This window comes from Pteropus medius, unplaced genomic scaffold (genome assembly GCF_902729225.1).
Source record: "Pteropus medius unplaced genomic scaffold, Ma_sr-lr_union100, whole genome shotgun sequence".
Taxonomy (NCBI): domain Eukaryota; kingdom Metazoa; phylum Chordata; class Mammalia; order Chiroptera; family Pteropodidae; genus Pteropus; species Pteropus medius.
Window position 1 is genome coordinate 530,227 of NW_024355008.1, and position 25,400 is coordinate 555,626.

The window sequence follows — 25,400 nt, forward strand, 5'->3', positions numbered from 1 at the left end:
TGAAGCTCAGATGTTTAACAAATATAATTAACTATCTCCAAAGGGAAATATTTCCTCTTTGCTTATAACATTATGAAACTACCTAAAAATCATTAACCTGTAATTTTATAGTTAATTTTTCCTTTATAAATTTTAAAAATATGGATTTTAATCCAATCACTAATGTGTATGAAACATGTGCTATAACTTCCATTGTGCAAAATTAATCAGAACTATAGCAGAAAAAGGATGCTTTGATTTTTGCCACTAAACGAAACTACATGAGTCCTGATGTTTTATCACACCAAGAAAGACAATAGAAAATTCTAAACTATCCTGTTAATACTAGAATTACACATGTCTTCTGCAAAGAGAGGTGTACTTTTCAATTCTGACAATTCACAAATACTGTTCAAGAAATTTCCCTGCGTCACTAGCAAATAAAGGCAAATAAAGGCAAATAAAGGAATATAATTTTTTTCTACACACATTAGTTCCAAATATTGTAAAACTTAATTCTTTTACAAAAGAACCTGATTTGTTTCACAGGTTCATTAAATTAGCAAACAAAAGAACCCCATCTTCATATTAATAGTCATAAATAAGTTAGTCTTAAAGAATTTTAAAATTCACTCCACATTCAAATATATTCTAACCCTGAAGGCAGACAAGGCCTCTGTGATACAAATGAGGAAGCTGAGCTTCTGAGATGAGGTGACACCAATTCCTACAATCATAATGTAAACTGGAGATAAAAATTCATTTATAGGAGACCCTAAACTTCCTATTAAGCAAATTTATTACAGTAGCTAAAATGCAATCAGCATAAGTTTCATCAATTTAACTGTTTCTTAGAAAGACATACATTTTACAGCAAAGAGTTTTCAATAAAAAGATTTTGAAGATAAACTTAATATCAAATTTACAACTAAAAAATACAAATATAAGCCATATCTAAAACGCCATGATAGTAAAACAGATGTGAATAAACAATCTATATATTAATGATAGGAAATTGGTTAAAATACATCTCTGCTGTGTAAGGTTGATAAGTTTTCAGACCAATGTTAAATTTTATTCTGAGCCAAATAAAAAATCACTTTTTCAGCAGAAAACATGCTGAAGAATAGCTATGTATGGCATTAACTGGAATGAGGGTAATATCTCCTACTATTTCAAAATGATGTTTGAAAGAGTAAAAAAAAATCTGAAGCACCATTCTACCTCAACATACATGCATTTCTACCTCGGCTGTCTGAGAAAAAATAAAATCTACCACAAAACATTTTTGCACAGCTTATTTTTTACTCTGACTATATGCAAACTGCAGAAAATTTGGAAAAGTGTAAATAAGAAATTACCCACAACTCTACCAGCAAAAGACAGCTGGTATCATTTTATTATTTCCTTCCAGTCTTTTTCCTTCTACTTAAGTGAAAACTCCAGTTTTTAACTTAAAATTACAACATGTAGATATTCCCATTATTAAAAATTCTGTAGCTGTTTTAAAGCACTCCTTCTCATTTTGAAATTACACTTCTTTTCAGGTTATGCAAGGGAACACTAGTGGACCCTGATGCACATCTGTTAGATGAGGAAGACTGGTTTAAAAGCAATTCTACTACAGACTACACCAGGGTTCTTTGAGTAAGAAAATACAATTTTAAAAACCGGGGAGTTCAAATCCAACACAATTCCTGAGTTTTCAGGCGATATATATCTAACTGGTCCTTACTTTATCAGATAATTTAGTAAGCTCAAGATTAACAATGATAATCAGTTACAGCTATACTATGCTTTCCCCTTTGCAAAACTCTTGTGTACTATCATTTCATTTTCATTAAGTTATGGAACAGTTATGTATTCTTGTATCACCAATATAGGAAAAGTGAGGCATGAAGAAATTAAACGACTTAACAACATTTACACAATGAACTTAGAACTAGAAATTAGGTCTTTTAAATTACCAACATCATTTCTATTTGTGTTAATCTACACTGGTGTTTATATGACACTGTGAAAGAGAAACATATTTGTTAAAATGCTCTGGTAAAACTGAAACTAAGTCTTTAAAAAAAGGTAATGTTAAAGATCATGCTTGAGAAATTCTAAAAACAAGGCAATCATCTCATTTGGCAGGGGTTGACATATAACTGATTCTATCCTGTTCAAATATACATATATTTTTTAAAACATGATATAAACACTTTCAGATCTAGAAATAAGCAAAAGAGTTGTCTGCTTATGTAGAAAAAGTTATATTCCTTTCTGTATCAAGGTACCTTATATTTTTGTGTCTCAGTTTCCCACGTTTGAAATGGGATAACAATATCTATCTCAAATGGTTGCGGTGAGGATTAAGTTAATACATTGTAAACCACTTGGTACTGTGCCTGCCACAAAGAAAATGCCAATAAGTGTTAGCTAAATATAAGCCTGTTTGTTTTTTTTCCTACCAGGAGAGAAATAGAAGTACAGGCTCTAAAACTTCAATGGAGGGAAGAATTTCACTCTATCAAGTGCTGATGTTCAAAAATTTATTTAAGATTTAACTAAAACCTGAATACTAAGCATCTACATTGTGTAGAACTGTGCCTAGATCTAAGTCAGTTTACCAAATACGTTTTTTCCTTAGAGATTTCCATATGCCTGTCAAAGTTTCAGCATCTTCATAATGACAGACTTATCTCCATGAGTCCATACGCAACTTAAAACCACATGAGAGCAACATTAAGATGGACTTAAACTGGAGATCAATTAAAAAAAATCTTCTCAGCCATCAGTAATGATCTAATCTTTCTTTACCCTTCCACTGCAATAAAATGGGGAATACAACGGAAAATGTGTTCAATAACTGATGACAAAATGATTCCAAAATTGCGGTTCGCTGCCTGAAAATTGTACTAAAAGGGTGGAAAAAATCAGCTCTGCATTCTCTTTCCAGCATGGTGATTATTCAATAAACAGTTTTGCTCACTTCTGGAATAGGTTTTTCAAGGATTGTAGATTGAAAAAGTTTTGTCCCTTTCTGAAAAGGCCTTATCCTTTTAACGTGGAACGCTCCCTTTAGGCAATATAGTATGTTGCATTAGGTCAAACACTGGGTCTAGGCAATCTAGACCACCATATTAATAAGAAGGGAATTTTAAAGGACACGTTCTGAAACCGATTCAAAGATAACCAGAATCAATTTCATTCGCTTTTGAACCTGAGCACTTTCACAAGAGAGTAATTATAGCCACTAGACTTTAATAGGTTTAAGTTGCTGTTTAATTACTCTGCCTTTCTATTCTGTCCATTCATCCATCCATTTAGCTTAACTTCAGGGGTCACGTCTCCAAAAGTTTTTTTCCACCCCAAGATTTCCCCAAGAAGAAAGCAATACCAAAAAGGAGGCCCTGATAGCAGGGTCTCACTTCCCTCTTAGGAAAATGAATGGCCTTGCCCAAAAGTAAAGCCGCGCCAACTTGAGGACAACAGGCTGATCCCACCTTTCCCACACAACCTCGTGAGTGCGGTGCCAGGTCCGCCCGCGCACAGAGGTTCAGGGCATCTCCCGCGAGCGTCTGCGATTCCGCCAATGGCTGGGAGACCTGGCGCCCGGGAGGCTCTCCCCGCGACCCCGCTGCCCGTGGGGCTCCTCGCGCCGCGCGTTCCCGGGCGACCACTCACCTTGCTGGGCTCCGGCGTCCTCGAGCAGCAGGAGGATAAATAAGAACAGGAGGAACAGAGGCATAGGGGAGGAGGAAGAGTCGGAGCGGGGAGGGAGGAGGCAGGAGTGCGAGTGGGGGAACGCGGCCCGGGCGGGGGCGGCGGCCGCGGCCCGGACTCGGGAACGGTGCGGGCTGCGCCCGGTTCTCACCACCCCCCAGCTCGCCATCGCGGCGGCAGGCAGTCCGCCTGCATAGTGCGGGCGTCCCGGGAGTCCCGCGGGCCCTGGGGCCGCAGCACCGGGCAAGGAGGGGGCGGATGCGGCGGGAGAGCGAGAAGCAACGCGTGCCTCTCCTCGCGCCGGGACCCCCTCCGCCCCTCACTCCGCTTTTGCCTCCTCCTCCTTCGTTCCTTCCCTCCGCTCCCCGCCCAAGACCCCAGGCAGGAGTGCAGGGGAGAGGAGGGAAGGAATCAGGGTGCTCGAGGCGCGGGGTTTGCCTGCGGTGGAGCTGGGGAGCGCACCCCCCGCACCACGCTCTGCGACCCGGCCCCTGCTCGCCGCGCTCGCCCGCCGCTCCGGCTAGCTGGCAGGCAGGTCGCCCGCCCGCTCCCTCGCGCTCCCTCTTGCGCGCTCGGCCACGCCTCCTCGGCATACCCGACCAATCCGAGGTTGGCTCCTGTCCGTCTCCCCCCGCGCCACCCAATCAACATGCTCTCTCCTCGATCGACCCGTTAGCTCCCCGGCCCACTCCTCTAGCTCCACCACTCTCATCTCTCTTCTCCAATCCCCTGAGGCCTTGGGAAGCGTCCCACCCGCCTTCCCCAATCTGGGTTCCGCCCCCAAGGTCGGCCCCGCGCGGCCCCCGCCGGGCCCGCGCGTATGTTATTGTTGGGACCTCAGCCCAAGCTGATCCCACTGAGGCGGGTGCTTGCTCTGGTCAATGACTTCCGGGACTTCCCCCATCCGGCTCTCCTTGCTCCTCAGGCCTTGCTGACTTATTGCTCCTCCCTCGCCGCGCATCAGGCCACTGGAAGGGGTGGGAAACCTGGATCGTGGATGGTTTTTGCTGGGAGCTGAGTCTAAAGGACTTTTTTCTTTCTTTCTTTCTTTTAATAGAGCAGAGTTTATTATTATTGTCATCACCATTATTATTAAAAGTACAGCCAATTGTTGTAGCGACTCCGATTTACAAATAACAGATCAGTGTGCAATTTTAAAATATGTCTTTCCTGTTTTCAATGCCTTTTACTCTATTTACTAAATTGGAGGGGGATATATATAACAAGATCCACGCCTCCCAAAGTAATTTAAATCTAACAACATCTTAACATTCATTCAGTCATTCTACCAAGAGTTGCTGAGCACCTGCGATTTAACCTGCAAACGCTATGCTATGAGTTGTGGGAGTTGTGGCCATAATACAGAAATCTCCCAGGATCTAGTGTTAGGACAGAGATGGAAATACATCATGAAAGTCAGGATAAAATAAGTGCTAATTAAAGTCGCAAGCAATTTGATGGCGACTGTAAAGGGATGGAGTGACAGAAAAAAATCTGATCTTTGGGAAAGAGAAATCCACAGGACTAGCAGGTGATGGGTTTTAGAGAGGAAAAAGGTGCCATCCTGGATGTCTTTTATACGAGCCCCTAAAAGGAGGATGGTGTCATTAACAAATACAGGAAACTGGAAAAGTGGAGCAGGTTGTGTGGGAAAGTGAGTTAATTTTGGACATAGTTTGAGATGTCCTCTCAGTTAATATGTGAAGCTATATAAAGGCAGGTGGACATTTTGGTCTAATGCTTAGGTTAAGGAGTACTCTGAAGTTCTGTGTGGAAGTCATGAATACATGCAACATTCAAAACCATGGGAAGGTCTAATTTCCTCCAATGAAAATCTGAGAATTGGAAAGGACTTTGGAAGTAATTTTTTAACTCCCCTGCAGATCTGTCATGCATTAACCTTGCTACCAAATTTATTTGATAAGCATTTATTGGATGCCTATCAAATCCTACTATGCTTTCTGCCTAATGTAGGCAGTGGGCATCCAAAGTTTAAACATAAGAGTCTATGTTCTATGAGGGAAGCAACCATGTAAATAAATCCATTGCTATCAGCAATGTATGGACTGGTGCTACAATATCGCAATAGAAGGATTTTAAGAAACCCATTATGGCAATTATGAAACTCCAGCTGTCTGAATAAGAGGACAAAGTAAGGAAGATGCTCTCAGTCAGGAGGCAAAGTAGGCTGGATAGCAGGTGAATGGTGCTAATTATTGCTGGCTTAATGGGAGGAACTAAAGACTAGTCTGGAAAGATCAATAAGGGCAAGATCTAAGACAGGCTAAGGAGCCAGGATTTTATTTTGCAGCATTGAAAAACAACTAAAGAGTTCTAAGAAAAAGGGACATTATCAGATTATTTCAGAAAACTCAACCAGACAAGAGGGTGAGGATTGGACTGGAGTAGGAGTGAGAGTGGAAGCCAGAATTGCTGATCTGGTGACTGGTCTAGTGATTTGTATAGTTAAAAAAGTGACAGTAAGTCTGAACTACAGTAGCAGTGGGCTGAGAGAGGGAAGACTGACTGGAAGAATATTTATGTATGTAGTGACTGATTAGATGTGGCGACTAAGGAGGAATTGAGGAAGATACTCAGGTTACTAGGTAGAAAGCAGTACCTTTCCCACAGTAAGGGAATAGGGAAAGAGGAACTTGTTTGGTTGGATGAGAAGGTAGAAGACAAGATTATGAATTCAATATTGGGCATATCAAACATAATGTGCTAATGTGGCAGCAGTGAGTCATGTACTGACTTCTCATAATAGTCTCTTTGAGACAACCTATCTTGTTTATTGGACATCTCCTTTCATAGGGCATTCAGTGATAACCTTGAGGTCACAAAGGTGATGACAGATCAAGGTATTATTTCAAACTTAAAGGCATTCTGTTGACGACATAGAACTGCACCAGAGGCAGATAATTTACCTGTGAACTAGCAGAATTATGGAACTCTTCCTGGAACAGACAAAACCTGGGGTATAGCCCCCTCTAATTCTTGTAAATACAGCCGAAAATGATCTAAATTACATATGCCTAAAGCAAGAAGTAGGAACACTTACATTTTTTCATCCCTGTTTTACTCACTGTCTCGTATTTTAAGGGGTTACTCAAAGTAAAGAATAGAGAGGTGAAGAGGTTCTGAATGTCACTAGCAGAAAAGGAATGAGAGAGGAAGGGGCAAATTGGAATTATTTTTAAAGAGGGGAAATCAAAAGATCTTGGCGATGGAAAGCATTTGACAATTTCTACAGTCTTATGTTTCAGCTTCCTGGGTTTTGCTTTGGAAATACAGAGTATGATCTCTGGCTAGAGAACATTTGTGGAGACCCTTTAACTGGATGCACAAGGGAATAAAAGGTATGGCACAGATGTGGGAAAGGGTTGATGCTGTTTCTGCCCCCTATTCTCTCCCCACTTCTGATCATTGTCACTCTATTGAATTGCAAAAAAAAAAAAAAAGACAGAAGACTGCTCTGAGATCATCAAACTCTTTGTGGGACCTTACACCAAAGGAACATAACAGGCATTCATTTCTAGGACAATGCCCGGGTAGAGTGGAATTCCAGTTTATGTAATCTTTCTGAATCCCTACTTGCTGCTCTAGCCAACTTTGTCATCTTTTTTGCCACTGGGACTTAGTGTGTTTGGGGATTGACATCTGCTGAGACAGTGGGAGCAATTCTTGTCCAGGACTATTTTACTCACGTGAGCCAGATGGCTGGGTTCAATCAGAACCAGGGATTTTAATCAGGATCCAAAGCAGATAGGCCTGGAGATAGCCATTGTGATAGCAGCCAGAGGCCCCCAGAAGTTAAAGTGTCTCCACAAGGGAAGCCCAGGTCCTAGCTCCTTCCTACAGCCTCTCAAAAAGGTATGGGCTTTACAGGTTCCCTTGGGGACAAGACTGACAGAAAAAACACAAACTGAGCAGTGTCTTCACTGCACATGAGTTCATTGACATGATAGGACTTGTAGCAGCCATGGTCACCTCCATTCATTAATTGATAAAATGAATTAATACTTTGGATAAAGTCTCTGGGGAAGATGAGAGCTTCAAGAAAGAAACATAGGATAGTTATATATGAAATACCAGCAAATTAAAATATGTATCATTTCAATGTATTTGTTTGTTTATTCCATGTTAAATATAAATATAGATTCTCAACCTAAATCTTAATTCACCAGACTTTTCTCTCCTTTCTCTCTTCTCTCTCTTCCTTTTTCTCATTTCCTTTCTTTAATTCATTAAAGAGTAGAAGAATAGAGAAAATGGAATTGACCTGTAGAGAAAAGGAGAAATATGAAAAGAATGGTTACATCTTACTTCTGCTTCCAAATGAATACCCAGTTCAGCTACTGCTAAGAAAATAAGAATGGAGGAAAAGAACCTAGGGGCTGGTGCCTTTGCTTCATAGAGAAACATCTGGGTTTTAATGCAAAGATATGGTAAGAATCATTGGCACCATCATCGCTATTAAATGTCTGTTAAGCATTAATAAAACAGAGGAGGCTCATTTAATATGGCATTTATACTGAAAACCTTGGGATGATGGTATGTAATGAATCACTAGTGGGCTTTATCAGTGAGTGTATATTTTTGGCAGGATAACAGAAAGAGGGAACAAACGAGAATTTTTATTTTTGTGATCTTCCAGTGGGGTGGGAGAGAAAGAAGAATGTGGCAGTTCTGGGGAAATTTTCAAACTTCAAAGCCCAGGGCCCTAAGACCTGGTTACTTTTCCCACAGGAGCATTTTCTTTGTCCTGTTGACTCTTTGGATAAATGTTTACAGCCAAGTTTGTTGCTAAATGTCTGAATTCTGCCAAGGAGACTTTCTTCCTTTCTGTGAACAGAAGTGCTTTGGATACATTTTTCTCTTTATCTTGTAAGCTTCTTTCAATTAGTTATTTCAGTCAAATCCAGCTCTCAGGTATACTACTCATATTTTCTTAATATCTAGGCATTTGTTACAACAAATTTAAGACAGAAGTGATAGGAACTTAACTTCTTGTAGAAGATACTTCCTTTCTACTGGTGGATAATGACATTACATATATTTTCTTGGCATATTTCAGCAACAAGACTGACTTTGATCATTTTCCATTTGCCTCTTCCTCCAAACATCTTTTTTTCTTTCTATCTCTCCCCACTGCCATATATATATATATTTTTTTTTTTAAAGGAACATAAGAAACTTAACTAATTCCCTCTCTTTTGGGTCAGCACAAAAAGGCTTCAGCTTGATATTTTATTTCTGATGGTAGCTGCAAAGGATTTTAGTAAAAACATGAAAAGCTCCCTCCATCAACATCATGCCTAGAAATTAGAGAATTAATTATACATGAATGGCTGACAGAAAACTAAAAAATGAATAGTGAACATCCCAGAGTATCTGAAATAATATGATTTAGGTGTGCAGTGGCTGTATGCCTCTCCTAATATGCCTGCATTCTTTCCTGTGGGACCCATGCTGGCAACAGAGTCGAGAATTAAATATACAGAGCTGAAATGCTGTTTGGCTTCTGAGAAACCGAGTTATTTCATGAGATCATGGAAACAGCTCTAGACCAGATTCTTGCAACCAACTTCCACTTGAAAGTGCTGTATAACCTCCAGCGAGTCTCCTAACCACTCTAGGCCTCAGTTTCTTTGTCCACAAGAGAAGATGGTTGGATCTTATAGGTTTTAAGTTTGACATTTCTTCCATTCTCATTATCTGTTGCTCCCTTTCATCTCATAGCCAGATTCTAAGTCCTTAATTACTAAATCACTATCTAATGTTGGAAAGAGAGGAAACAAAAGCTGATAATTACAGAATTCCTCTCTGGGAGAGCATTATCTGTGCTGAACAGCAGAGCACCTTAAGAGTGTCCTTCAAGCCCCCTAAGCCCAGCCCAGCCCAGCAATGCCTTTATGAACTGGAACTAGATGAAGAGCCCCAGTTTTGTTCTGCAAATGAAGCAAACAGGGTCTTGGACCTAGAGGGTAACCTTATTAGGAAGGAGATGGGGGAGGGCAGAGGAGATAAAGCTGGCCAGGAATGTGGCTGAAAACTGGAGCTGAGGAGAGGTGAGAGAAAGTGAAAATTCCGCAGTGGTTAGAATGCAAAGATGCTTTGATAGAGATAGCTAATAAATAAATTCTAGTTAAAAACAACAATTGGAAGATTCAATATTACAAGTACAGCAATTTTTCCCAAATTGATATATTGATTCAATGCAATCTCAATAAAATTTTTGACTTTCTTTTTATGTGTATGTTAACAGACTAGTTATTTCTAAATTTTATATGGAAAGGAAAGAGCAATAATACACAAGACAATTTGGAAGGAAAACAATAAATGTGAAGAATAACGAATGAATGAATGAATGAATGAATGAATAAGTAATTTCTAGTTATTTGCAGTATGTGCTATATTGTAACTTACCTCCCACCTCCCTCCCAAACTCTCCATTAGTTTGCTGTAGCCATAGCTTTGATCAGGTGAAACTTTGGGGAAGAGGGGGCGTATGAGTTGGGGAAGGGACAATCAGGTTGATGTCCATCTTCTTTATTCTATATGGAATGCCAGCATCCTCAGGAAGTGAATTTAAAGTGAAGATCAGAAATTCAGGGAAAGCAGGAGACTCCTAGAACCAGAGCTTTTGAGAAATGTAAACTTGCTGTTCGCCATCTCCTTGACAAAAAACTAGGCTTCCATCCCCAGATTTGGAATCATCTGGGCACTGCCATCTGTTACACTAGGACGAGCAAACAATAATACAATGGTACTACTTTTTCTAAGAATCAAGAAAATAGAAATAGAAATTGAAATTTTGTGTGTGTGTGTGTGTGTGTGTGCAGATCATTTCTTTCAATGATTCTTTTTGAATCCTTTCATTAAATGTTAATTTCAAGCCTTTAAATTTAACATGTCGATAAAAAAGGAACTAATATTTTAAATAATAGCAATCCTATGGAAATTCAGTGTTTAAAAGGAACACCCAAGGTTTTTAAAACAAAGAAGAATATAATTTTCTTCGTATCACATTCACAGACTAACTAATATCAGCCTGCCTTTTAACACCATAAGATATAAATGAGATGCAGAATATATTATACATTTTCATTTAAACAGATCTTTTTATTTTTGGCATTCTATTAAGCATGGTTTTCAAAAAGACAGATTGTGGACTAAAAGAAAATAATGTATTGTTCAGATTAATCTGACTTTCCATGAGCTTCTTCATTAATAATCAGGTTTTAATGTCAATATAAATAATACTTACATTTGACTGATATACACTATCATTTTATTCATAGTTAACATACTGTACAAAAGTGAAAATGTGAGAGATTTTTCTGAAGAATTGATTGCAGACCACGATAACTCCTAGGAGAAAAACATAGGAGAATATAATTTCCCTGACCTAGCTATCTTTTTTTAATCTTGAAGGATGGTGCATGCCTAGTTCATAGATCATAGAATTTTAAATAAATAGGGCTATTTTCTCACCACATATCTGGTATTATTTACTGGTGATCCCTTTAAATCAAAGCTTAGTTCTCATTTGTAGATCTGAAGATATGTACATTTATTTTTGGTGACTATAATCAATATATTTGATACTACTGACTTAATTAAAATGGAGGGTGAGCGCAGACCTTAATAAAAGACATAAATTATTGAGTCAAAAAATTTGCGGATTTCCTATTTATTTAGGACTCATTTGGAAGACACATAGATATTAACAGCCCCATCTAATGACAAAATGTAACTATTTGTTCAGCTGTTTGATCTGAAACATCAAAAGCAGTTTTTATCCCTCCCTAAATCAAAGACTGGACATAAGGTAATTCAGGATTCACTTTAGTCTTTATGTCATTTTCTATTACTCTCATATTGGTAAATAACTAATATGAAGAAAATACCTCATTTTCACAACATAAATATAACTACTCACTCTACATACTGATAGTCACATTTGCATACAATTAATTGAATAACCTATACAATGATATCTCCCCGCAGAGAGCCAGGCTGAATCAGCCCTTAGATTTTGTTTTAATAATAACTATAATAATAACTATAAGTGTGTATAAGTAAATTAAAATTCTCTCCAAGTGAACAAACTCATGTAGCCACTCATGCATGTTTATGACAGCCATCTATTTAGAAGAATTATAGTTAGTTATACATGGCCCAGAATGAAATTTTTAACACTATCTGTGCCCTAATAGAAAACAGAATGAAACAAACAAGTCATGTTTGGTGATATGTTAAACTATTATACTCAAATCCCATCTGTAATCATATTCTCACTTCTGAAAGTTATTTCCCAAACTTTATGTCTATAAATTCTGCATGTAGAGGATTTAAGTTTTTCTTGATCTATCAAGAATTTTTCCTGGTTCTGGAATCATTTTCATAACTGTGGGTCTCATTCTAGTCTATCGTATGAAATAATACCCACTTTTATTTTCCCAACCCAAATGAATACAAGAGGTAGCTAACATTCATGAAAGGTAGAGTGGATAGTCTCTAAATAGCTTTCTTTAAGGATTTTCTTCATGGATGTGACATAGCTAATAAACAAGAAAAATGTATTTAGGAGAAGACAATATGAATTGTCACTGAAGACATCTTGAGAATGTAAGATGACCTTGGGGGAAAAAAATGCAAAGCAGCTCAGAAATCTACATCTTACCCAATGAATGCTAATTTTTCCCCATCAGGGTTCCAAATTGATTTTAAATCAAGCTGCATAAAATTTATGACACATAATTTTATGGACTATGGAATAAAATGAGCTACTCTATTAAGATGGTAAGTACCAACAGAATTGCCTGATGGGGCTTTATAAGTTCTGAGAGCCCCATATGAAAACCTGTGGCCTCCTTTCAGTAGTGGAGAGAAAAATACTGAGAACTGTTGAGTTAGAAGATTGAATTCTGATGACTGGGCTGTGTGAGTTTATTAGTGTCTTTGGCTTTTTCAGATTTATAATTAAAAATCTTTATGTGTCTGTTTCTGCCAAGGTTATACCCATCCTAAACTGTATATCTTCTACATTCCTTCTCTTTTGCTGTAAAGTCTAAATGAAACACTTTGATCTATTAATGGAATGTAGTTGACCCAGTGCCCTCTCTGTCACAATGTTGATTCATAGCCACAAGGAGCAATGGGCAGCAAGCCAGGCTGCAGATAGTGTCTAAACCCTGGCAACAGGTCAAATGTGGTGCTTGCTTAATGGGTCCCTCTGTCTTTAGCAAGCAGATCGCCTGTCACAGTGGGCACAGCTTTCTCATTGTAGGAATTGTACACAATTTCCCATCACCAGGATTCCTCAGAAGGCTGTTTGTGACCAGCATGAGGTACTCTTCTGTAGCAACTAAAGAATCATGGACTATAATAGTGGATCACCTCCCATGCTCAGGGAACCCAGCCAGAAGAGAAAGGAGAGAGGATTCATGTTTAGTGAGCACCTACCTCTGTGAGACATCGACACGTCATATTATTGATGTCTAATGGAATCTCAGTGATGTAAGTATGTTATTCACACATGGGCACACTGGTTCAGTGATTAGGACTCAGCTGGTTTGAGACTCCAGGCCTGTCTAATGTGAGAGCTTGTGTTTTTTCCACTTGACCATGCTGCCTCAATGCTATTCTAGGAATTTTGCTTTTATCACTCATTGACCTGGATTCTTTCCAAAGACTGCTACCAGCAGGCAACAAGTACCTAATAAAATTGCATTTTTTTTGTCATAAAATTTTTATTTGGTACAAATGGCTATTCTGCAAACTCTACTAGTAAATGCCCATTTTATTGCTTGCATTTTCTGAAATTTCATCAAAAAGATTCAAGCCTTGAATATTTTGAAAGGTGCACAGGCCCAGGTCTTAGAATTGTGTAGGATCAAAATTTAGTGTACAGGGAATGTTTTGTCATTCTTATCTTTGCCTAACTTAGTTCCACAAAGGCTTGAAGATCTGGAAGATTAATTTCCAGTTAAAAATATGTGGATTGACCTCAAATCCTCAACCCCCACACCCCCCTGAAAATGATGTTAAAATGACATTAGAAGAATTAAAGAGTATGTGTACCAATAAAGACAAGGGCTAGAGTTTTATAAATTAAAGAAATATCAGGCAGAGGGCTGGAATCTAAGAATCAGAGCTGAAAATGGAGTTAGGGGGTGCGAATAAGTGGAAGTCTACATATTGAACTATAGGACTCTAGTGCCTTTTTACCATCAGCTTTCACTATTTCAAAGACCAGGTAACAATGTGTAGCTAAAAAATAAATGGAATGTTCTGAAACTTCACTAAGATTCTGGAACATTCTGTCATGCTATCGTTATGCATGCTGTGGGGCACGGTATGCCAGGCTTGGACAGTGGATCCTTTCATCTCGTGTAACTGGAGTCCCAAAGCCCTGTTTACATTTTAACTGCCACTTACTAGGTGGACAAGAGCTTGGTTTGACTTGGTGCTAAGCTAACCTGTGAAGTGGCAAGCTAGTTTCTACTGAGCCAGTTGGCAACATAAAATTGTGAAATTTTCTAAGGAAAATACAAGAATTTTGTGACAAAATTAACTGAGTCCTGATGGCATTTCTTCTCAACCACTGGTAGATCTTAGAATAAACCTTTACTAACCATATCACCAAAAGGGACAATTTTTCTGTCCAAAGTCATGCTGTGTCTCTACTTCACCCCACCTCCTCTCCTCTTCCATGCTTTCAGCACAGTTTGCTGCATCCTCTGCATGGAGTCCACTTACACTTCTCCACAGTGTGAGTGAATGGCATAGTACAAACTATAAAGAGTACTGGAAATCACAAATATCACTTCATACAGATATCATCCTTTTATTTCCAGGTTTGGCCACTAGCTTATGTCATAAGAACACGTCACAAGATAAACCTCTATTTAGTTAAGTCTACATAGTTAGGTTTCTGTTATTTGGAGCCAAATACAATCCTAACTGATGTGTATTTACGAAGGAGGTAAGTACCACAATCCTACTGAAACAAAATATAAGGCATATTCATGCTAAACATATTCTAAGAGGACTTTGTATTGAAAAGACTTTGTTATAAATTGTATAACAGTCCCTTTGATGAATGCCAAATCTATGCATGAAAGGAACTGTTATACCTCTGCAGTTATAGTGAGACTGTTGTTTCCTATTCCCTAATCTGATTAAATAAATATTAAGTAATTTCTAACATGTCACACATATTGTTCTTTTTTTATTATTATTAGTTTTAAGTATACAGTACATTGCTTAGACATTGATATAGTTTACAAATGACCCCTTGATTGCTCTTTCGTTCCTCTGGCTCTCCCCCTCGCCATTACATTAATGCTAACTGCATTCCCTATGCCGTGCTCCCCATTCCCATGACGATCTATCAACTACTAATTTGTTCTTAATACTATCATAAAATATAAATGTTAATTAGGAATGGCTTTCTAATAAGCTCAAGAAGCTTGTTAGAGATGGCTGGATAAGTGCAGAAATATATACAATACGAAGTGGAGTCCCCTGCATATCAGAAAATAGGTGTAGATGTAATGGATGGAGACATTGCATTTTGTTGGCAGAACCTGGAAAGTTTCAGAGAAAAGGCCTTAAAGAATAGACAGGATTTCAATAGGTTGAAAGGTTAGGACATTACCAAAGAAGAGAAAGGTATAGACAAAGGCATGAAAATGGGAACATGCAAGGTATGATCTTTAGAGTTATTAGCTACCATGTAAACTTTTATTTTTTGAGGTCCTGACAACTGTCAAAATATCATTTAGATCATTGAGATCCCTCATTTACATTTTAATTCAGTCACCTCTGACCCTCTTGTCAGAGAAAATTTTTATTTCTCCATTTAGTTTGAGCTATGAAAGTAGGGACTGGAAGATGTTGCGAATTTGAGTGTATTAAGGTAAACAAATTTTTCATTTGTAACCACTGTTTGTGAGAGAGTTTAGAATATACTAGAACATCTTTATTTTCCACAATGATTTGAAAGATGCTTATCTTAACAATATCAGGATTATAATAAATGCAATCTCCTTAACTATTCTTGCCCACTGTGTAATGCTTGATGCTCTTCAACCGTACTCCTTGTCAAACAAAAGAATATTTAACAAGGAAGTGACAGAGCCTGTGAACTGATAAGAGTCTGTACTTTGTAAATTGTTCCACAATGTGGGAGAATCCCTAATGAATCTTTGTTTGCCACTTTATCTTCCTATTTTTTAAATGCAGGCTATGATGTACTTTGTTCCTTGATGGTGGAATGAAGAGATTACCCTTCTTCAAGGCCAACAAGTAATTAATAATAATGGAGTTGTTTGCACATAACCTGAACAAATCATCCAAATGATTGAGCAGACTGTAAGGGTTTCAAAAAAGAAATTTAATTAATAAAATGTGTGTATATAGAAAATTAGGTCCATTTGTGGACACAGAGAAGCTGGAATAATTCTACTTTTGAGACTGCCACATGTAGATTGTGCCCTGTTCTACCCTAGAGAATGGCATTCACATAATGGTCTACGAAATGGCACCCTTGAAGCTAGGCAGTGAACAACCTCCAATGCTTACAAGGCAGCCCAGGCCATTCTTTGGGTTATGTTTTGCTTATTGTGGCTGAAAGTGTCTCCCTTGCTAAATTTCCCTGTGTATTCAGCATTTCCTCCAGTTCTAATGTTTCCTGGAGCCTTAGCTGTGGGATCTAGTGGCAGTTCTGTTATCCTGGGCTATCTTTGGCTATGTCCTTCACTCCCTTGATTATCTTGAAAATTGACATTCACAGACCCATGGTCTTTGTTGGGCGATTAATGGGGATGTTTTCTCTGTTACCATTTTTTTCTCCTTCTGAATATCACAGTCTTCCCCTACCTATGACTCTTTGTTTCAAAGGGAATCATATTTTGTCTTTGTGTCCTTTTATTAGGGTGCTGTGTTATATATTGTTCCATCAGGGACACTTTAAGGTGTATTATATGGTCATCCTAATACAAGGGCACAAAGACCTAACATGATTCTTTAAGAAGGAGTTATTGATAATGATACCGAAGTAACAGGTATAAGCTGGGACTCTTCTGTGAATGCTGGGGTGTCTGATCACCTATCCTTCTTTTTCATCAAGCTGATATATAGCAGGTTAAGACTTTTAAAAATAGAAGCTATAATTTGAAATATTTCCATTCAATAAGTAAGTAGCCATTTTCTAATGCCCCTAGATGCATCCTCAACATCATGATACTGACTCTAGGACTCCGCAGACCTCCCTACTCTAAAATGGTAAGGAGGTCTAAACTGGTAACCCCGGAGGCCTCTGGAGCTCTGTTTGGATAGAGGTCTGTGCCATACCAGTTGCTAAATACTTTTGATATTAACCCAGTCCTTCCCATATTCATAACAAAGTCCCTTTTTCCCTTACTTACTTTGTTATTCTATCAGAGTCCCAATGCCCCAAGTGAAAATATGTAAGTTTCAGTTTTCTATTTCAAACCTACATACATGTGTTTCATATTCAATTTCATAGATATTATTTATATGCACTGTAAATAGCAAGATATTTTTCTGCTTTGGGGAAAGTATTTGAATTTGTTATTAACATCACAGAACTGCAGTGTGATTATGATTACTTTAAGCAAGCAGCTTTGAAAAGAGAGCTCTGTCTTTCTTCATAATCACAGCATTGTAGAAAGATTGTTTCTGTCTGTGAATCTACTCCCATGACTGGAATATGGAGAAGAGGACTGGTCTACATGAATATGAATAGAAAAACTAAAGGAGAATTTCAAAGAGAGTCATGACTAAAAAGAGGGTAAAAAACTATTACGTCTTTTGCTTAAAAATCATATCTCAAATAGTTTAGGTTATCAAATCAAATTAAGACCTTTCCAGAAGCAATAAAGAAAAAGATTAAAATTTTGTGGTTGATGGAAACAAAAATTGCTTTTTAAAAGACTATCAAATATTAAATTAGCATGAAATTCTCCCCGCCCACACAGTAATTATGAACTCAAGGGTGAGCTCCGGATCAAGTGCTGATATTTTCATGACTTCACATAAATGTGAGATCTGAAATATTTAAAATGCCAAGAGGTATTTAACAAGAAAAATCTTTGGGAAGTTGGTGTCTTTTTTGTCATGCCCAGAACCGAGATTGAGAAAGGCATAAGGAGAACATAGCAAGTCTAGGGATGTGGCAGGCTATGGGAAGAGCACATGAACTAGAATTGACTGAAATCTGCGTTCAAATTCCCCTTGCTAACTAATCTCTTTGTACAGTAACTTCCTCATTTTAGAACATGGCAAATAATACTTTTCCTCTGAAATTGTTGTCAAAATTTAAAAATTTAATGTAGACAAAATACCTACCAGCATGCCATTCCATGTAAATGCTTAACAAATTTGTACTGTAAATTCTGGGATATTTTCATGCAGAGTGTAGGAATTAAGAAAATAATTTTTAAGAAAGAGCCTAAGGGTAAGAGAAAGGAAGGGTCAATGTGACCTGACAAATGGATAGGTCTGTGTGTATGTGTGTGTGTGTGCGCGCGCTTTCACGCGCATGGTCGGGGGACGGTGCTGTGGAGCGGGTGGAGAGCTGGGAGAAAAGCAGATAGTGAAGGCAGTAGAAAGAATGAAGCTGGTTACCCCTGGAGGAGTTGATTTCATATATCAGGTTAAGACCAAAGAGTGTCTTGGCATCTACATGGTGCTCTTGTTTCTCTGGAGATCAAAAGGAGGCTTGTGGCAATTTCTGTTCTTAGAGCAAGAAGATAAACATCATACTGTTAAAATGACTGCAACCCATGGGTCAGTGTTGAGATGAGAAGTTTGTAGCCTTGAGGTTCACAGGTTCCACTGCTTCCTTCAGATTGAACAAGAGCGGTCTTGGTAGTTAACTTCCTAACATTCATGCCATGGCTCTCTCATTGTGTAGCAGCAATATAGTTTTGGAAATTAATATCTGTTCTATGGAGGTATGCTTGATTTAAACATAATCTTATGCCCTTTTGCAATAATTAGTTTAAAATTAGAGTAGAAAAATATACTTGATGCACCCATCACTCAGCTTTTTACCCCCTAACTCTTGAGAGAGAAAAGTTGTTCCTCCTCTAAATGCACCTCTAAGGAAGCATGTTGCCCTACCTGGAAACCAGTCTACAATCATGAGAAGATGAATCTGACGCTGTTGATGGAAGAGTAGAGATATGGAAAGAGCTAGCGTCTTCACGACATTGCCGAGCCATTGGTTCAACAATGTCCTGAAGCCTGGCCTACATCTGGACTTCCACTCCTGTAATGAATAAATGTTATTTAAATGAGCTTAAACACAGTTTTCTGTTACTTTTAACCAATCATATCCAAACAGATATAGTGACTCCCAAAATTTGGCAGCCAGTGGTTTATATTACATTAAAGGTAAGAAATTAGGGGCAATACTTAAATGAACTGTTTAATGTTTTAAAGCTATTTCAATATAACTGGATAACATGATGTATTTGTGTACATTATCTACAATGGTTAAATAATTTGTGCTTTTTACTCCAATATAAGTGTAGAAGTGCTCTTGAACACTTTTATAATAATAAGAGGATAAAAGAGCACTATCATATAAAAAGAGGTGGTGGTGGGAAACTTAGGGAGTGGGTGTACAGGGTCTTTAATATTATGCAGTGTATTCATTTTATAAAATTGCAATAGTTAAGAAAAACTCAGGTATACAAGAAATGTGATTGGGAGGGTGTGTAATACAATTACCTCACCGGGAGAGAATCGACTGCTTTTAGGTTTTTGGTCTATAGTTCTCCTTGCCAGCCTTTTGCTTCAGAGGTAGCTCCTCTGGATCATTTCTTGGCATGGTATCATCATTTCACTGGCAATTGAATGGTCTAGGCATCAAACCAGCATGTGATCTGCCCCCACCTTTGCAATCTGCAAAGACAGAAAAGTCCTAATCCAAACTTTAGTGGTGGACTATCCATCCTGCCTCTTTCCACATGCACCCCTTATCTAAATTGCAGAATTCTGAATAGGCATATTATCTTGCTTTCTCTCTGGAGTCCTCTCACCAAAACCCCACATTTTGCTTAGAGTGCATGAACTTTCAAATGCTCTCCATACCGCTTTAGGTCATGGGAGACTTGGGAGAATGAGGACGGACATCTATGGCCTTCTCACAGTTGGATCTGCTGTGCTGCTATCTCTAAAGTCATAGCCCTTCCATGACTTTGTGAAGCTGCTTCTCCCAACATTCCAGACAGAAATCTAGGCAAACATCCATGCTACTCTTGGAACTCAAACTTAAAGTGAAATCTGAGGGAAATTCTGTGCGTCTGTCTTTGCTAATATCCTCTTTGCATTTTTATCAATGAGTTGGATTAATGAATAGAAATCATGGTTCTAATCTACAGCTGTCCCAATACTGAGGGAAACAGCTGAACATCAAATAATAGCTACAAACATTTATCCAGTGCTTACTATATCTATGTTTCTATGCTCTTTATATATATTAGCTCATTTATTTCTTATTTCATAGATGGGGAACTTGGTGCATGGGTACATCAAGTAATTTGCCAAGGGCCACACAGCAAATTAAGCAAGTTAAGATTTGAACCGAAGTAGACTGGCTCTTATGTACATGTTTTGATGACCTCAGTGTGGTGTAATAGTTAAGTCAATAGAATGGATTCTTTAGTTGTAATAAAACAAGGGCAGGGGGAGGACTGGCTTTATAATACTTTATATGAACAAGGAAAAGGGTTTTTAGTTAGTCATAATCTAGATTTGAACAGGGATAAGCTGCTTTTAAAAAAGTTAACACCACCCCAGACTTCCAACAAATAAGAATATGATTCAGCAGAGAGGAAGTAAATGTTCCACTGAATTCTAAGTACTCTGACCAATAGATTGTGCTGGAATATTTCATCTAAGTCTGGTATCAGAGTTCACATGCAACATTATCAGACTCAAGATGTCTAAGATGTTAGCCAAAATGACGTTCAGTCTAGTGACCAATTCTTATGAAATGGGACAGAAGCTTGTCAAAAAGGGCAATGTAATAGCAGTTTCCAGATATTCCTAGGAAGAGGTATGGCTTGTGAGGTTACCAGATTAACATCTCAGCTCAAGATCAAGAAGAACCATCTAAATGTTTAAAGTCCTCTACAATAGTCAGGGCTGCCTCATCATGTAGTGATCTCCCAGGCAATAGAAGTTTCAGGAGGTTTCCGGATGACCATTTGTTGAACATCTCATTTGTTGGAAAAGAATGCTAATTGGAATACCATTCCAACAAAGCCATTTTAGGAATCTGGCTTTTCCAAGATAGTTTTTAGCCAAAATACAGTTTTCCACACAATTGTTAACTAGAAAGAAAACATCAAATTAGTATAGGCTTCTCAAAACTTATATTAGTTCATAATGATGGGCAATATTGCCATGAAATTTGAAAGAATAATACTTAAAATGAAACTTCTAAACTGCTTATCATATGTTTGCAAAAATGTTAAAAGTTCAATTTCAAATGGATGTTTTCCAGCCACATTAGTGTTTTTAAGTGCTCTGTCTTTGGGAAGACGCCGCAATAAATAAAAGGGTGCAAATTAAGTGGCTGAACACCCTGTCAGGATGCCTTGTACAAGGAGTGCACATGTGATGAGTGAGGAAGGGAGAAAGGGTTAATATAATTAGAGAAGGGTAACTCCAAAGAACATGTCTTGTGAGTCATCTACGTTCACATTTCTTTGAACTTTGTCTATCCTAAGAGAGATGAAATAATTACACAGACATAACGAGTTACCCTTTTAGTACAATGCATCCCACATTCCTCCATCCATTCATCATCATCAGTGGTATTTGTGTTCAATGCTGTCATGCAGAGCTAGTTGCCAACAATTATTAAAAAGAAAACCAAAAGGTTATGCATTTGGGAGACAATGCAAAACCAGTTTTCACAATGTGTGCAATGAACACATCAATCCATTAAAGGCAAAAATCACTAAGGAACTCCTCGAAGATACTCTCGCATCAAGGACTATCTCCAGAGACCTAAGAAATAAATGAAGCGATTATCTGTCACTCACAATTTTGCATCTCTGAAACAGAATCCACAATGGCTATGACATTGCTATATAGCATCTTTTCCCTTTCCATTTTACCTACATTCTCACTTATTGATTGTGAAAGCCTTTTTCTCTGGACTTTCCTCATTACCTGCTTTTTTTCTTCAAAAACAAACAATAAAAATACTCTAGGATTTTATTACCAGAAACATGTCATGTAGCAAGCATCCTGTCTGGCATAGTGTTGGTACTATTTTGGTACTATTCCTGCAAACTTCTTAGAAAAAGAAAAGGAATATTTTAAAATATTTTTTTCTCTCCTCCCTTTCTCTTTCCTTTCTTCCTTTCCCTTTCTTTTCCTCTCTTCTCCTTTCACCTCTTCCTTTCTGTCCTCCCTCCTCCTTCTCCTTTCTCTTCCACTTCTGGAACTTATGTTTCCCTTTGGAATAAAATTTTCTTCAATCTTAATACATTTTTTTCATATTACTAATAAAATAGCTCTTATATAACGCTTGCTATATGTTCTAAAGACATATATTGGCTCATTTAAGTTTTTCAATAACTCTAGGATGTATACAATATCATTATACCTTTTCGTAGAAAGAAAATCGAGGCAAGGAGAGGTTATGTGTTTTGCCTGTGGTCGCATGGCTGATGAGATCTAAGTACAGGTACTGTGGTTCCAGAGTCCATACTTGAACCAGAGACATATTCTCCTCCTCTAACTCTAGGGTTTTCCAAAGCAGTGACTTTCTTAAAGACTGAGGAAGAAGGAACTAAAATATACTGGACCCCTAACTGTGCCAGGCACTCAACATATGTTATCTGCTTAGATCTCTGCAACAACACTACAAGTTATGCATTATTATCTATAATTTACAGACAGGTTAAAAAAAAATTTGCCTAATGATACACTGTAAGCCACAGAAACAGATTTCTATCTAGCTAATTCAATATATGTACCTAATAATCTGTAACTGGAAATAAAGTAAATAGCCTTTACTCGAGGTTTCACTTTTCGTATTGTCTTCTTGCGCATTCTGATACTGTGACCTGAACACTACAGAGAATTTGAACTGGGCAGTCAAGGCTTCATCTTTCTTTTGACTCACTCTCAAAATTTTATTCTCTTTTCTGAAAGACTTAGGAGACCTATAATCTGGTCCTGAGTCATATTGCTGACTCTGACTTGCATCACATATATTTTTTTCTTTCTTTGATATCCTAAATCCTAAAATGGGAAATTTGGAATCAATGATTAAAAGAGAACTATATGCATCACATTGTAAGAATTATTAGGTTGAACTGTATGAAACTAATGTTTTTGTAGGTTAAATAAGTCAAATACTGAAATTTAATATGGGTCAATGTCATATGTTTTATAATCTCCATTTTTATTTTCATAATTTATATGAAAATTATTATGGAAGACTAAATTTTAAAGAAAATATAATCTTATTACCAAGAAATAATTGTCAGTATGTTTTATATAATTTTATTTCTTATATAAATCAATATAAGCATAGACCAAGCCACTCTGGCAGCTAGTTTCTGCCAGATAAATATCAAAGGAAGTTAAAAAAATACATTGAGCTTCATGAAAATGAAAATACAGCAGATGATAATTTGTAGGATGCTGGTATAAAGCAGGACTGAGAGAAAATTTATAGCACTAAATATTTACCTTAGGAGAGAAGAAAAGTTTCAAATCAAAATCTAACCTCCCATCTTAAGAAAGTAGAAAAGGAATATCAAGATAACCCCAAAGGAAGAGGAAGGAAATAATAAAAATAAGAACAGGAATCAATGAACTTAAAAACAGGAAAATAATAGAGAAAGTCAATGAAACAAACAACTGGTTCTTTGAAAAGATTAATAAAATTGATAAACCTCTAATAAAACTAACATCATTTAAAAAAAAGATAGAAAAGACAATTACCCTAAAACAGAAGATAGCACTAAAGACCCCAAAGACATGAAAGGATAATGAGAAATTACTACAAACAACTCTACACACATAAATTGAATTCATAATTTACACTCCTTTCCCCACTCAAAAAAAAAAAAAAAAAAGATAAAGAAACCTCTAGGTCCAGATGTTTTCACTGGTGAATTCTTCCTAACATTTAAAGAATGATTGCCAATTCTGCACAATCTTTTCCAGAAAATAGAAGAGAGAACACTTTCCAACTCATTTTATATGGTCAGTAACTAAGCTGATACCAAAACCTAGCAAAGACATTACAAGATTAAAAAGCAAACAAACTACTGTCCAATAGCCTCATGAACATATATACAAAAATACTTAATAAAGTATTAGCAAATCCAGTGATATTCAAGAGGGTAATACAAAATAACCAAGTGGGATTAATTACAAGAATACAATGTTTGTTCAATTTTTAAAATCAATTAATATAATCCATTATATTCATAGCCTAAAGGAAAATCACATGATCATGTCAGTTGATGCAGAAAAAGCATTTGATAAATTCAACATTAATTTGTTATAAAAACTCTTCGAACTCAGAATGGAAGGGAATTTCCTTACTTGATAAAAGTCCTCTATAAAAATGGCACGGCTAACTTAATATTTAATGGTGAAAGAATGAATGCTTTCAAAAAGAAGCTAAGAATGTTTACTCTCAACTCTTCTATTCAATGTTGTACTGAAAGTTTTTGCCAGTACAGTCAAACTAGTAAAAGAAATTAAAAGCACATAGATGGAAATGAAGAAGTAAAAATCACCCTCTCCCAGTGTGTGGACTCACTACTGTCATAGCTGAGACATCATCAAACTGGACAACAGAGGTCACTCCACCCAGAGGATTCCCTGAAACCCCAACTCCTCCAACTCACAGCCCCATCCAAACCACATCCAGGTGTGTCTTCAGCGAGTCAGGTGCTCCTTGCTGAGCAGAGCCAAGACTCACATTAGTGGCAGCTGGCCTAGGTTTCTGGTGTGGTTTCTGGAGGCAAGTATAAGGACAGCATCTATTGATTGCTTACTGAATCTCAACAGGTGGCCCTAGTGGAGCACAGGCTGGAGCTAAACTTGGCCTGCAGCTGAACCCCTCTCAGGACTGTCCCACTGGACACCTACTTCACCAATCCACACTAATAAGACCTGTAGACTTAGGAGCTTTGCCTAGTACATGGAAACAGACACAGAAAAGCAGCCAAACTGAGAAGACAAAGAAGCAGAAACCATATGAGAGAACAGAACAGAAATCCAGGAATAATGGAGCCAAGCGATCTAACAGATGCAGAGTTCAAAACACTGGTTACAAAGGTGCTCATTGAACCCAGGGGAAGTATAGATGAATTCAATGAGAACTTTGAGATAAAAAGAGACAAAAAACATAAAAATGGAAATAGAAATTATAAAAGGGAACCAGTTAGAAATGAAGAACACATTATTTGAGATGAAGAGTATATTCGATGGAATAAACAGAGTGGATAAAGAAGAGGATCAAATGACCTATATAGAGGATGGGGAAGCCAAGGACACTCAATTAGAATGACAAGAAAAAGAAACCAAGACTATAATAATAATTTAAGGAGCCTATGAGACACTATTACATGTAAAAATATTTGTGTCATAGGGGTACCTGAAGGAAAACAAGATGTTGAAGAGCT

The 25,400-nt window shown here is 37.6% G+C and overlaps 1 protein-coding gene and 1 long non-coding RNA gene across 2 annotated transcripts in view; both read right to left on the bottom strand.

Moving 5' to 3' along the window:
* The window catches only part of DCBLD2 (discoidin, CUB and LCCL domain containing 2), a 77,931-nt gene extending 73,720 nt beyond the window's left edge, over window positions 1–4,211 (bottom strand). The window contains exon 1 of the mRNA XM_039856912.1: window positions 3,652–4,211. Coding sequence (XP_039712846.1) covers window positions 3,652–3,859 — 208 coding nt within the window. The 5' untranslated portion in view covers window positions 3,860–4,211. The remainder of the gene's footprint in view (window positions 1–3,651) is intronic.
* Window positions 4,212–10,830: 6,619 nt separating this feature from the next.
* On the bottom strand, window positions 10,831–20,022 carry LOC120598158 (uncharacterized). Its single transcript, XR_005651526.1, has 3 exons — window positions 19,462–20,022; window positions 18,850–18,997; window positions 10,831–11,064 (listed from the first exon to the last, which is right to left on the bottom strand). It is a non-coding gene; the product is annotated as an uncharacterized LOC120598158 (long non-coding RNA).
* Window positions 20,023–25,400: the final 5,378 nt, after the last annotated feature.